A 14,237-nucleotide genomic window follows, 5' to 3' on the forward strand; every position below is an offset into this window, starting at 1 on the left:
AACCGAACAGAGCCGTCTCAATGTTCCGTTTCGTTCCGTTATTGGCCATGGCTCAATAGCTTATTTATGCTTTTCCTTTAGCCATGCCATATCTTGTGGCATTGTCGACATTAATCGCTTTGTTGCGCCAAAAAGTATAACACAAAATTGGATTGATTTATGTTATAATTACAAAAGCTACACACTCACTCACACACACACACACACACACACACACACAAACAAGCTCAATACAAATAATGATGGCAAGTTGATAGCCTGTCTCAGTCTCTCTGTTTCACTCTAAAGTGTTGGCCTTAAAGTCATTAAGATAGCAAACTCTAAAGGTAACAGATGATTGGACATTCCATTTTGAATTGAGAAGAAAAGATTGAATGTAAAATGTTTAAATGATTTAAGATGAGTACTTTTGTCGGCCATAAAAACAGAGTTGTTAACAGACTTTGACTAAATGTTTAGTATCTTGTTGATTGCAAATAAAACACATCGTTATTCCTGTGGCATTATGTGACTGTAGAATTTTGATGTCTCTGGCTGTTAACCAGAGAGCTAGCCAAAAGCAGTTGTTGTGACTTTTTAATAGCTCAAACCGAAATGCAATAAAAATATAAAGTCTTCAGAGAAATGCGTGTCGTGTCGTGTCGTATCGTGTCGTGTCGTGTCGTGACATGTTGTGTCGTGACGTGACGTGTCTGTTATGCCAATCAAAGAGGATCGATCAATGGCGTGTCACCATCTATAGCCGTTTACAGCCGTACAGTCTATTCGGGATTGAATCGGTTCTTATTCAATGAAATCCCACCAGTCCTTTTCGTAACCCTCCCGCACATGACACAGGAGGACGGTGCGACGCTTGCGGCAATAATGCGACAGATCGAGCACTTTCTGCTTCACCTCGTACAGATTCTGCACGGTGATCTCACGCTCCAGGCACTCGGAGATCTTCTCGGTGGCCATCTCCATGTCGCGCTGATTGTCCTCGAAGATGATCTTCTGATTGTTGTTGCGCAGATAGAACGCAAACACATAGCTGTACATGAGTGTGGCACGACACTGGCAAAGGACATCGACGGCCTCCTTGAGGAACTGCACCTCAATCCAGCTCATGTTCTCCTGCATGTCGTTCATCTTGGCCTGAACATTCGCATACAGTTTGTTCTCCATGCGCATGCTCAACATGTGATTCATATATCGATTGTAATAGTGCAGATATCGGGCCATCGAGGATCGATAGCGTTCCTGTGCCTGCCTCGCCTGTTTGCCCTCCTCCTCGTCGAATCGATTGCAGCTGTACCAGGAGGAGCCATGTGGCTCCCAGGAGCCCAGGCACACCCAGCAGAAGTCATAGCGACACGAGGGATTCTTGCAGACCATGTGATTGCATCCGCCATCCTTTTCGATCGTCACATTGCACTTGGGACACTCCTTCGTATGCTGTGCTATCCAGTTGGATGTCTCCGAGTCCTCGTTGTTCTTCTTCAGCCATCGCTTCAGCCAGGAGCAGCTGACGGGCTCATGCCAGTTCTCGCCACATCCGAAGCAGAACTCGTGGCCACAGGCGCATCTCACGGCCCGCGGCTCACAGTAGCTGGCCTTGATGGCATGGGTGCAACTTGGAGCGGGACACCAGCGCATCAGGGAGTTGCACTCGACGAAGGTGTTGGTGATCAGCTGCTGGTAGCGGGCAATCACCTCTGGGTTATCGGCCAGCTTGACGAAGGACACGTCATCGACCAGGATGTCACAGTCGGTGGCGGGGCAGGTGATGCTGTGGGCCAATCCCTCGCTGAATGTCTTGTTGGTCAAATACTGTTTCCAGCACACGGCACAGAAGGCGTGACCGCAGGGCAGACCCTTCAGCTCATCGCAGGGACAATAACAGATGCCGCAGACTTGCTCCTGTCCACTCACACTCGGCACCGACTTGAGACTGAGCTTGGAGGGCGTGGCAAAGGGATTTACCACATGGGCGCGACGAAAGAACTCCTGTGGACTGCTCTCAAAGTACCGCTCGAACAGCGTCTCCTTGTCCCATTTGTAGTGATTGAGAATGATCCGTGTGACCTGCGGCGATAGATGCAACACATTGTTGACCTCGTCGATGATGTTGCGCTGGTGTTGCACTATCTGATCCGCCGTTAGCACCTTGTACACAAACTCATCGACCTCGACGCTGCGCCTGGGACGCTCGGGTAGATCGATTTCCGTGCAGGTGTCCTCATCGCTCTCCACACTCGTCATGAACGAGCAAGTGCTGTTTATTGAACGATGCGAATCGCCGTGATCTTCATCCGAGTATTCGTCGTCAGAGTTCATATTCGAATTGAAATAAGAAAAGTTCAAACAGCGGATTCTCGGACTACTTCGATATAGTTCAAAAATGAAACAAACCAATTGCTTCTTCTCTCTCTCCTCTTACAGTCAACTGAAGATTTCGCTGTGAGTCTCTGGCTCGGACTCGGACTCTGTCTCTGGCCTCTCTGGTCTTCTCCACGACTAGGAAAACTGCAACATTCGTCTTTTGGTTGGCTGCCACAAAACTTGTTTCAGAATTGCTTAAAAAATTGAACACGTTTGGTCTAATGAAATGTTCTGAGTACTTCGTATTCCTACTGAAGACTAAACTCTGGCCTGACAGTTTTATTCTTTTTCCAAAAATTTACAATTTGATTAATTTTGCAAAGGTAATTTTAATATAAAATGACAATTTCATATATCAATTTACACGAAGAAAGAATTGTGTGAATGAAATGAATAAATAATAATATTAAATAAGATTAGTCAATTAAGCATTTCTCATTTAAATTAATTATTACATATTTTGATTCAAAAATAATAATTAAATACAAATAAATATTTTTCTTTTGTCTTATTTATTTATTAAAGTGTTGTTTTATACTAATTACGATAAGAAATTGATTAAAAGTGAAAACTTGAGTTTTAAAATTTTGAACTGTCCAAATTTTAATTACCATTAAACCATGGCTATGATCGAAAAATATAAAATTTTCTTAATAATACAAATTGAATGGCAGAAGAATTTAGAAGCCAAACCATGATCAAAATGACATGCCGTTTGAAAATCGGTTAATTTCTGACAAAGTTATGACAGTTCAAAGTTAGTCAAGCCTCCGAACTAGCAACTTTACAAGTCAAAATTTTTGTTCATTTTGACATGATTTTCTACAAAAAAAATGAAAGGTCTCGAAATCAAGTTTAAAGTGTTTTTTTATACTAATTACGATATAAGGAGTCGATTAAAAGTGAAAACTTGAGATTTAAAATTTTAAATTTTCAAAATTCCAAAGGGGGGACCCTTAGCATCGAACCCATGTTTTTGAGGAATATAATTTTTTTTACAAAATTAATTAAATTTGAATGCAGAATGAATGAAGAGGCCAAACTAAGATCAAAATGACATTACGCTTGAAAATCGGTCCAGTTTTGATAAAGCTATGAAAGTTTGAAGTTGGTCATAACTTGACCTAGCAAGTTTACAAGTCAAAATTTTTGTTCAATTTCCCATGATTTTTTACAGAAAAATGAAAGGTCTCAGAATTATATTTAAAGTGTTCTTTTATACTAATTACGATATAAGGAGTTGATAAAAGTGAAAACTTGAGATTTAAAATTTTAAATTTTCAAAATTTCAAAGGGGGGACCCTTAGCATCGAACCCATGATTTGGAGGAAAATAATTTTTTTTCCAAAATTAATTAAATTTGAATGCAGAATGAATTGGGAGGCCAAAACATGATCAAAATGACATTCCGCTGAAGAATCGGTTAAGATATGCCAAAGTTATGACAGTTCAAAGTTAGTCAAGCCTCCGAACTAGTAACTTTACAAGTCAAAATTTTTTTTCATTTTGACATGATTTTCTACAGAAAAATGAAAGGTCTCGAAATCAAGTTTAATGTGTTGCTTTATACTAATTACGATATAAGGAGTTGATTAAAAATGAAAACTTGAGATTTAAAGTTTTGAATTTTCAAAATATCAAAGGGGGGACCCTTAGCATCGAACCCATGATTTGGAGGAAAATATATTTTTTTACAAAGTTAATTAAATTTGAATGCAGAATGAATTGGGAGGCCAAACCATGATCAAAATGACATTCCGCTGAAGAATCGGTTAAGATATGCCAAAGTTATGACAGTTCAAAGTTAATCAAGCCTCCGAACTAGCAACTTTACAAGTCAAAATTTTTGTTCATTTTGACATGATTTTCTACAGAAAAATGAAAGGTCTCGAAATCAAGTTTAAAGTGTTGTTTTATACTAATTACGATATAAGGAGTCGATTAAAAGTGAAAAGTTGAGATTTAAAATTTTGAATTTTCAAAATATCAAAGGGGGGACCCTTAGCATCGAACCCATGATTTGGAGGAAAGTAATTTTTTTTACAAAATTAATTAAATTTGAATGCAGAATGAATTGGGAGGCCAAACCATGATCAAAATGACATTCCGCTTAAGAATCGGTTAAGATATGCCAAAGTTATGACAGTTCAAAGTTAATCAAGCCTCCGAACTAGCAACTTTACAAGTCAAAATACTTCTTAATTTTGACATGATTTATACAGAAAAAGAAAGGTCTCAGAATCAAATTCAAAGTGTTGTTGTATACTAATTAGATGTAAGAAGTTGATTAAAATTTAAAACATAAGATTTAAAATATTCACTTTTCAAAATCTCTTTTAGTTGAAAATCGAAACCAAGATCTAGAGGGAAAATGTTTCTTAGCCAGTTCGGTACCCATTTCGATATTATTCCCTAGTTATAATATCACTATTTGAACACATGCTTATAGTATGTAAATAACGTGAAATTGGTAAATTTCAAAAGAATCTTTTTAAAAATCTAAAAAGCTTTGCTTCCACATTTTGACCAACTGCAATATTAATATTTTTTTTTTGCCTCTGAATATGGAATTTTCAACACTTTTCGCACATCAAAATGCATTGGATTTACTCTTTCACTCAACTTTCAGGACACCAAAAAAAAAAAAGGAAAAAAATAAATAAATACAGCGCCTAAAAGCTTTCATAGCCATAACCCCTTCATTTTTAGAGCAGACCAGAGCTGAGCTGAGCTGAGCAGAACAAAGCAATGTCTCAAGTGGCAAGGGTAAGGCACTAAAATTGCGATAACAACAACAACAACGACAACAACATCTAGAAATATAACAGCAATGAGAGAATCAAAAGCAGCAGCAAAATTGCGATATAAAAGTACAGTGCAACACACATAAAAAACACAATCTACACAACGAGGCGAATGAGTATGCGAAATGAAAGTGAACGAGCGCACAAGGATAATGGCAAACGGCGGAGTGGGTAATGAGTGTGCATAATGCATATGCAGCAGGAGCAGCAGCAGAAGGAGCAGGAGCAGAGCAGGAGTCGGAGTCGAAGTCGTAGCCTTTCCCATTGAACGCGGCGAATACCGCGAATGGATTCAATCTGCCGTGTGCTGCATATGCATATAGAAATGCGAATACAAATACGAATACGAATACGAATACAAGCACAAGTACATACATATGTATTTATGTGCACTCGTATTGCGATGCCTTTTAAAACAAAAGCTGCCTGCTAACCCGCCAAAACCAGCAGCCAGCAATAACAACAACAGCAAAAAGCATTACAAATAAAAATGCAAAGTCGCCAAAAGCAGCAGCAGCAGCATCGGTGGCAGCCACAAATCCCTTTCATCAGCATAGCATCTGAGGAAGAGGCTGAGTTTGAGGCTGAGGCTGAGAACCCTTTCCAGCTGCTTTTCAAGTCTCAGCCAAATTACAAGAAATCCTTTCGTGCGCGTGAATGCTTTGGAAAAGCAAAAAAAAAAACAAAAAGGAATAAAAATGCGAGAAAAAAACATGAAAAAATGGAACGAAAAGCGAGCCAAAAGCCGGGCAAAGAAATACGGAAAAGGAAATAATTTGACCATTTGCAGCAAATGCACAAAAACAGCCGGCAAATGACAACAAAAGGCAGTCAGCCACATTGCCACAGGGACATTAAGGGGATACCGAACGGTGGGCAGAATCTAGAGATTGAGAGGGTGATTCGGCAGGGGGAGGGAGGGTGTTGGAGTGTCATGTCATGTGTGGGCGGTTTTGGGTCGTTTGAGCATTACAAGAATTTCTACGCTGCCGATGCAAATGAGGACGCGCCACTTGTTGGCCACGACTTTTTATCATTGACAATCGGGTTCAGGCACTGCCTCCGACTGTGCCCCAGACTGTGGCATTAGCTGAGGCGCAGGCTCTGGCCACGTCCGGCATTTGCTGATGGTCAGCAACGATGGCCAAGTTCATGGCCCTGACGTGACCACGCCATGCCATGCCAAGCCTGCAACTGCCTCAATGCCTACACCATAATAATAATAATGATGATGGTGATGATGATGATGATGATGATGATGCCACTTGGCTGATAGGCCAACTCAACGAACGTCGCGTCGTCGCATTTTTCTGCGCCTACTTTGGCACACAACTATTTGCGGTAAATTTTCTTGAGAATTTTTTTCTGTATTTTTTCCTGTATTTTTTCTGCTGGTTCAGCTTGACTTGGCCTCTTCTTGCTCTCTCTCTCTCTCTCTCTTTCGGAGCGGTCACAGCAGCGGCCAGCTGATTAAGTGCACTCACACTCTGAGTCACACATTTATTTGTAAGGATGTTCGCTTGAATATCATGTAAATTAGCTAGCTAATTACAAAAGCTTCTACACACAGAATACACAATCGCAATACAGAATACAGTGAAACAGAGGGAACTGAACGGATGTGTGTTGATCGTGGCGATAAATGTGCCGCATCGTATTATAATTATTGTCCATTGTGTGTGTAGTCAGTTTTCGAAATGCTACACAAAATTAGCTGGAAATCAACGAGCATGAAGCGCCACACACACACACACACTCATACTCACACACACGCACAACAACTGTAAGAAAATCAACGCTTGGAACTAATTTGATTTTGATGCGACGCTTTAAAATGATATAGAAATAAGTATGACTTAGTTTTAAGCTGCGAGTTGAGTGATTACATTAACGGTTTCTATAGACAATAAAATTTATGTGCGCTGCTTCATTCCACTCCGTTCCATCCCGTTTTGCTCTGCTTTCGACCTTGAGCCATGATTTTTTAGCGGTTTTCAGGTTCCGGTAGCTCTAGCAATCGCTTAGGCGCCGCATCATACTATATAATTAAAAAATTAATTTTAGATTTTAGCATTGTGGCAAAGATTTATTATATTTCTTTTTTGTTAAGTTTTTCAGTCTAGACTTAAATTGCAATTAAATGTGAAGCGATCATTTATCAAATGTCGGAGGAATGTAGTCCGATCTGGAGTTAAGATTTGTGTAGAAAATACTTACTCAAAGACGGTGAAGAATATATTCATAGATTTAATATAGATTAAAGAAAAACTGTTGAATAATTTCAGTCTTTCATATGTTAACTCAAATAAGATATGAAATTTTTTTAATTTTTCCTTGAATTTAGTATCTTTATATCATGTACTTACGTATCCCTTTCATATTCTTTGAACATTTTCGATTGTCATCCCATTTGTGTCTTTATTTGGCTGCTTTTTGAAGTCGAAGTCAAACCTTTGTCAAATTTGCTTTGATACACTGCCATTGCCGTTGCTACCCCTAAGGCAATGAGACAGAGCGAGCCCAAGCTTCACCCCCAATCCCAGGACTTCCAATCAAATGCCAACAACACAAATAAATTGCTGCCAAAAATAAAAAAAAATGATAAAATGAGGAGGAAAAATCAATGCGACAAACATACAATAACTTCTGGTGTGAAGAAAAGTGAAAGTGCCCCTGTGACTCACACAAACACACACATGCGAGAAAGCAACCCCCAAAACGGGGGAAAAAAAAGTGATACACCCCACACACACACACACACACATGAGATATGCAAGTGTATGTCTATCTCACTCACTCTCCACACATGCTTATCACATGTGTTGTTAGCGCGGCTTTTTGCCTTTGATATTTAAGCATTTCCGCCATCTTGAGGATGGAAGCGGGAGAAAATGGGCAAAGAGAAGAATTGGGGTGTGTGGGGGTTGGGGGGTTGCATAAGAAAGTGCGTTAAGAGGCGAAAACTACGCCACTTCAAAAGGAAAAACAGTTTTTCATATGAAGTGGTAAATCGGTTTTGGCCCGGCTCAGTTAGTTTTGGCCAGACTTCAAAGCGGGTTTTGCATTTCGCCAATATTCTCGCGCTTTTGTGGCTTCACATCGACTGCGACGGCGACTGCGACGTCGACTGCGACGGCGACAGCGACTTCTTCTCGCACAGGGACATTGACTTGGTTGGGCGTCAGTTGGACGCTGCCACATGCCGCATGCCACATGGAAGTACACATTGTATGCTATTTCAGTTACGACATTGAGCAGTGAAAGTTCTACACTGGAATTTTTCGTATTTCGCGTGTTTAGTTGACATTTAGCCGGCTTGACATGTTCACACTCGCACAAAAGGGGCGGCTACCTTTTTATGTGCTCTGTAATTATGGAAAATACCTTATTAAAGAGGGTATTATTTTTTTATTATTATTATTGTTTTCTGTTTTCTTTTTTTCTCTTTTTTTTTTGGCTAATTCTCTTGAAGGTGCGCCAGAGTTTATTAGCTGTACAGCTGAACTAAGATAACTTGTTAAATGGAAAGGGTATTATTAAGCAGATCTTTCTTAGATCGTATATTAACTTCTTTGTGGTAAAGGGTAGCTTGTTTTATATTCCACTGTTTGGCTCTAACAATGTTCCACTGATTATAGGGAATTTATTTGTCGCTTATTCTTAGCTTATTTTGTTAATTCCTTCTTGACGTTCTTTAATTGTTTGTCGTTTCGTTTGGTTATTTTATTTTTTGTTTGGACTGCGGCACGTCTTAGTTGCCTCTCCCACTGTGTCTCTCTCTCTGTGTGTGTGTGTGTGTTTCTAATGCATGTCACGTGACAAAATTGTATAATTTCCAAACGGGCAGCGGGCCGCACGTCGCCCATTGTGACATTTCCGGTTAATTTGGCGCCAGCTCAGCCAGGGAGAGACTTGGGATTGGGATTGGGGACGACGGACAGACGGCGGTGACTGTTACAATGTCTCTGAAGCTAACTCAGTTGCTGCCACACATTTTTGACACTTGGCCAAGCAAATCACAAGAAGAAGTAGCAGAAGAAACAGTAAAAATAAAAGAGAGAGAGAAAAAAACCAACCTTTCCCTTTTTGCCTTTGCTGTTGTTGCTGTTGCTGGTACATAAATGCAATTACCTTTCCCTCTGGTTACCCGTTAAGTACTCGTTACTTGACAAAGTCGTAACTTACTTTTCCTTTCATTTTGTGCCCACAAGCGAAGGCGAACAGCAGACGCAAAGATCAATGCCAGTCGCAGTCAGTTGGCTGGAGAGTCAGAAATTAGTAAGTGCAACTAAGCAACCAGGGCGCCCACTCGCAAACCACTCACCTGGTGTTGCCCCCCCGCCTGTCCACCTGCCCCACCAGCTCTCCTACTCCATCTCCCTCTACTTCTCAGAGCAGCATTAACAGCAGCAGCAGCAGCAGCTATGCCATGAGTAACTGACATTAATTCAAATTGTTAATTCATGCCTGTCACGCTTTGGTACAGCGGTGTCCCCACAACATTTCCTATAGACCCCGCAACGACTTTGACTGTGGTGCTCTGTGGTGCTGTGGTGCAGAGTGCGGTGCGGTGCGGTGGGCTTTGCTCTCGGTGTGTGGTGATTGTGTTGACGGCAACAGCTTGTTGTTGTTACTTCAACTGTCGATGTTTTGTTGCTGCTAATCCAGATCACTGACCAGTTCCACTTAGTAAGTACAATGCTAAGGGCGAAAGGGAATGGGAATGGAAAAGGGGAAACCCCCCTGAACTCAATAAGAAATTAATTTAATTATGCGACTTCAACTTAATTACAATCAGCTACAGTTTTCAGTTCCTCTCTTCCGGCCTTTAAAATCAATTTCATTCTCAATTGGAATTTTCAACAAATTCTTTGTGGGCTTTATTTTCGTTCTCTGCTCAAGTTACTCAACTGTTGTTGGTATCGGGAATGCTATCGATATCGGTATCGGTTTCTATGCGATACAAGTACAAAATGAAAGTTGTTTTTAGAAGTTGTTTCTTGTTTATAATTCTTACAACAACAATCAAATTGCAAGTGCTGCGATTTTTGTTGTAACGCAAACTTGGTCTTGAGTTATTTTGGCAGCTGTTTCTCTCCTCGTTCTTGTTGTAGTTGTTGTTGTTGTTGTCGCACAATTGACGTCATATCTCTCTATGAGAATTCTGCAACTAACTTTATTAAATATCTCTCTATTGAAGTTTGTATATAACTTTGTATATATGTATTTATTTATTGATTGCTATTTGCTGCCTGACAATTTATGTGCACGGCTTGACTTTTTTAATAACATTTTAAATGCCATGGCATTTATTACCATATTTTGTTAGTCATGTTTTTTTTCTCTCTCTTCTGTTTATAACTTTATAAAGCGCGCGATAAACATATATTTGTACATGTGCAAACACACACATATATAGAGATAACTGTGTCACTGCACAGATTTTATAATTGCAACGTTTAAATACAAAATAAAGCTCGTAAGAGTCACATGACTCAATTCTGCATTGACATTTATTTATAGATTTCATATTTTATTACCCAAAGATTATAGAATGTGTGGTTCAATGGTATCTGATTAAAGAAACTCATTAGCTTTTTTTTTTAAACACATCAGCTATTGAGATTGTTTATAAAATAACTAATGATGATTTAAAGATTAGAATAACATAAAATGTTGTTTTTAAGTGCATTATACCATTAATAATATTTGAAAAATGTATAAATTTAAAATACGAGTTATTCAACCATTGACATATGAGTTTATTCAATCGCTGTAGTTTTATATCTTCATACTGTTTAAGTTCTCCAACCTCCTTTGCCATTATATTTCATCCATGGCATACCACACTTGTGCCATTGCAACCCACCGCTGTCTCTTCACAATCTCCATTCAATTTTTTGCCCTTTTTGCTAATTAGCAAGCCGGGCTCTGCCCCCAATGCAGTTGCTGCAACGCTGCATCATTACAATCAGTCAAGAAACTGCACGCTACTTGATAATGAGCATGAAGACGAGACACTAGGCACAAGAAGAGAGTGCCAGGCATACGTGTATGCAAAAAACAGGAAAGGAGGCAAAAGAGAAGGGCCAAAGAAAAACACTTCAACCAATAAATGCAACGCTGCGCGCTGCAAGCTAAATGAAGTGTAGGCTCAAGTAAAATACAAAAAAAGGAAAATGTAAAAAAAAAAAAAAACCCAAACCAAAATGCAAAAATGTGCACACACAAAAAGGATAACCGAGGTGGCAGTTTGCAATTGCATGCCGCATACACGTACGTGTATGTACCTTCTGCCTCCTGCTGCCAGCTCCTGATGATGACGACGCGGCTCGCAGCTTGCAACTCGCAGCTTCTGCCTGACTGAGGCACAAGTACACGAGGCGGCACTTGAAAATGAATTTATGCTTCATGCATGATACATCATCATCATCGTCGTCAGCATCCCCAGCACATTTTGGTAATGGAATTGTATGGGCAAGTCGCTTGAATGGCTGCCAGCAAGCACGCATGACGCCAGCTCTTCTCTCTTTCTCTCACTCTCTTATTCTCTAGCAGTCTCTCTCACTATGTTGCTTATCTACTCGTTGTGGCCTGCTCCATTGTCATCATGAGTGTCGTGATATCCCAGGCACAGTCACAGTCCCAGTCCCAATCCCAGGCTGGAGCACTTGCAGCATGTAATGCCTGGCCATAAGTGTTGCTACGTGCTCAAAAGCGTTTCATATTAATACGTCAGACAGCGCTTGTTGATGGCATATTCCATATACTCCATATATTCCACATACAAACCATGACTGCTGACTCCTGCCGATGTTCTATGGCGTCGACTCTGTGCAAGCAATCAAGTCATGTGATCCCTCTATTTAAGCGAGGGTAGAAAGTGACTTTAGCGCTATCCCGAAATAACAAAAACTCACACTTGCACTCACACTCACATGCACACACATGTGACTAACTCGAAGAACATCTTGGCACTGCATTCATTTTCATTGCATATTCATATGACAGCTAGGGCAACTCCTTCTCCTTCTCCCTTTCCTTCCTTCTCACTCCAAGGCGAACTTAAAACCCTTCTCAATGCTCAGCGTTCGCCAAGTTTGTTGACTTTTCATTTTGTTTGGCTGGCTGGAAACTTCATTGCGCCTTGTTTACTTTTAGCGCTTGGCATGCTGAAAACAAAACGCTTTTCACTCGCCTCTTCAAGTCCCTCTCCACGCCACGCCTCACGTTGCTCGGCATCCACGGCGTATGAATAATTTAGTGAGTCATTAAAACGAACGAGGCATCCTCAGCCAGCTGTGATTGTTATGACACTTTTCATTTCGCTCACTCAATGGCCTCCCCAAAGACCGCATTAATATCGCCGCACATGAAGCTCAGCTGCATTTTCCATTCTATTTATCGCTAGCAAATATGATAACTATGGCCTTGCATTTTCATCTTTTGACTTTGGCTTTGACTTCATCTTCAGTTACGGCTTTTCATTCATTCCTTCGACGCACCCACTCAAATAATTTCGCTAATTGCAGTTCACTCCCACCCATAAAAAGTGTGTGGCCTCTGTGGGGAATTTTCTCTTTGGTGGCTTTTCGCTGTCATTTAGGCACTTATTTCTCAAACTGTGTGAACGCCTTTAAAAATATCCCAAATTGTTTTGTTGCCCTACACAATAAAGAGCGTTTCGGGTTAAATAGGTCGCTTGCTTGCTTGAAAAATAGAGTCGTAAAAATAAAAAATTGCTTAACTAATTTGTCTCAGTTGTTACTTTAGAATTTAAAGTTTAGATTAAATGTAATTATTTCGTTTAAATATTTAAAAAAAATTTTATTAATTTTTTTTTACCAGTGAATTGGTTTCGTTTTTGTCATTTTACTCATTATAAAAGAAATTTCATAGCATTTCCTCGCATGAATCACAACTAAAGTTTAATTCCCCCAATCTCAACTGAATGCCAGACAAATTGACTATGGTAAATATGCCGAGACTATCAATATTCCCAATTTCTTCTTTCATTTTACTCTTGAGCATTTTAAACACATCCTCCATGTTCACTTATGGTTATTAATCACACATAATTACTCCTCAGCCACCTTTATTATGCTCTTGCAAGTTGTTTGTTCATAGATTTTTGGCAACTTTATGGCAAATATAAACATAAAATTCAATTCTCTGCCGCAGAGGATATCTTTAGTCCATGTTGTTCAGCCATACATCCCTAGCAATAATTCACCCCCTCACCTGGCTGACCTCTCCTCCCCTCCCCTCTCCTTGTCTAACTCCGCAGCTTTTCCAAAGTCTGCACAAATTGCTGCCTGTGCCAGACTGTGATGAGAGCTGAAGCCAAGGAAAGGTGTTGCTTTGTTAGAAAATTTCATTATTTTAGCTTAAGCTGCACACACACACACACACACACACACACCCGTACATTGTATTTATGTGCTAGGTATGTGCACACATGCCATTTATAGCCAGGGATTAAAAGTCAAATCCTTTTGTTTAAGTGCCAAAATTAATTTGCATTTGACATGCAATGGGCCAGGGCCAAAAACATGTAGCCAGAAAATAGATAGGTGGGGGGACAATGTGGGGGATGGAGGGAGGAAACCTCCTCGTCTTGGGAGGCGTTGCAGGTTAAATGCAAAAGTGGCCAAATTTCAAAAATATTTGGTTAGCCACATAATGCAATTGAATGGCAATGCAAAAATCTCACTAATCCGTTGATTGCACTTAATTGAGTTGGCCATAAACGGGCAGGCGGAACGTGTAACGTTCACCGAGAGCCAAATATAATCAAATACCAATTTAAATTAACTCAACAGCAATTTAAGCCAACATCAGCAGCAGTCGCAGCAACAACAGCAACAACAACTATGACGGCGTATTGGCAGAAAAAATTAAATTAGTGCAAAAATGTAAACATGTTGTATGCTGCATGTTGCATGTAGTATGTGTTGAATGCGGACAACGACGAAGGCAACTTGGACATGTAAATGACGCCCGGCACCAGCCCCAAAACATGTTGACTGCATGTAAAATGCCTCAGCTCGAATTGGCCAACAGCAGCTTGGC

At 40.2% G+C, this 14,237-nt stretch overlaps 1 protein-coding gene across 2 annotated transcripts; it reads right to left on the bottom strand.

Moving 5' to 3' along the window:
* Positions 1-442: 442 nt before the first annotated feature.
* LOC117788739 (E3 ubiquitin-protein ligase ariadne-1) lies at positions 443-2,612 on the bottom strand. Of its 2 annotated transcripts, XM_034627582.1 has the most exons (2): positions 2,392-2,612; positions 443-2,285 (listed from the first exon to the last, which is right to left on the bottom strand). In XM_034627582.1, exon 2 carries the CDS (start codon positions 2,239-2,241, stop codon positions 784-786), a length of 1,458 nt encoding a protein of 485 aa, XP_034483473.1. In that variant the 5' UTR covers positions 2,242-2,285; positions 2,392-2,612; the 3' UTR covers positions 443-783. The 2 variants fall into 2 exon arrangements, with proteins under 2 accessions (XP_034483473.1, XP_034483472.1); XM_034627581.1 differs by having other exon boundaries at positions 443-2,612.
* Positions 2,613-14,237: the final 11,625 nt, after the last annotated feature.

This window comes from Drosophila innubila (assembly GCF_004354385.1).
Source record: "Drosophila innubila isolate TH190305 chromosome 3L unlocalized genomic scaffold, UK_Dinn_1.0 0_D_3L, whole genome shotgun sequence".
Classification (NCBI taxonomy): domain Eukaryota; kingdom Metazoa; phylum Arthropoda; class Insecta; order Diptera; family Drosophilidae; genus Drosophila; species Drosophila innubila.

What these genes read in the sequence shown, in the direction of transcription:
- LOC117788739 (XM_034627581.1), bottom strand. Translation starts at nt 2,316, where the DNA reads ATGAACTCTGACGACGAATACTCGGATGAAGATCACGGCGATTCGCAT.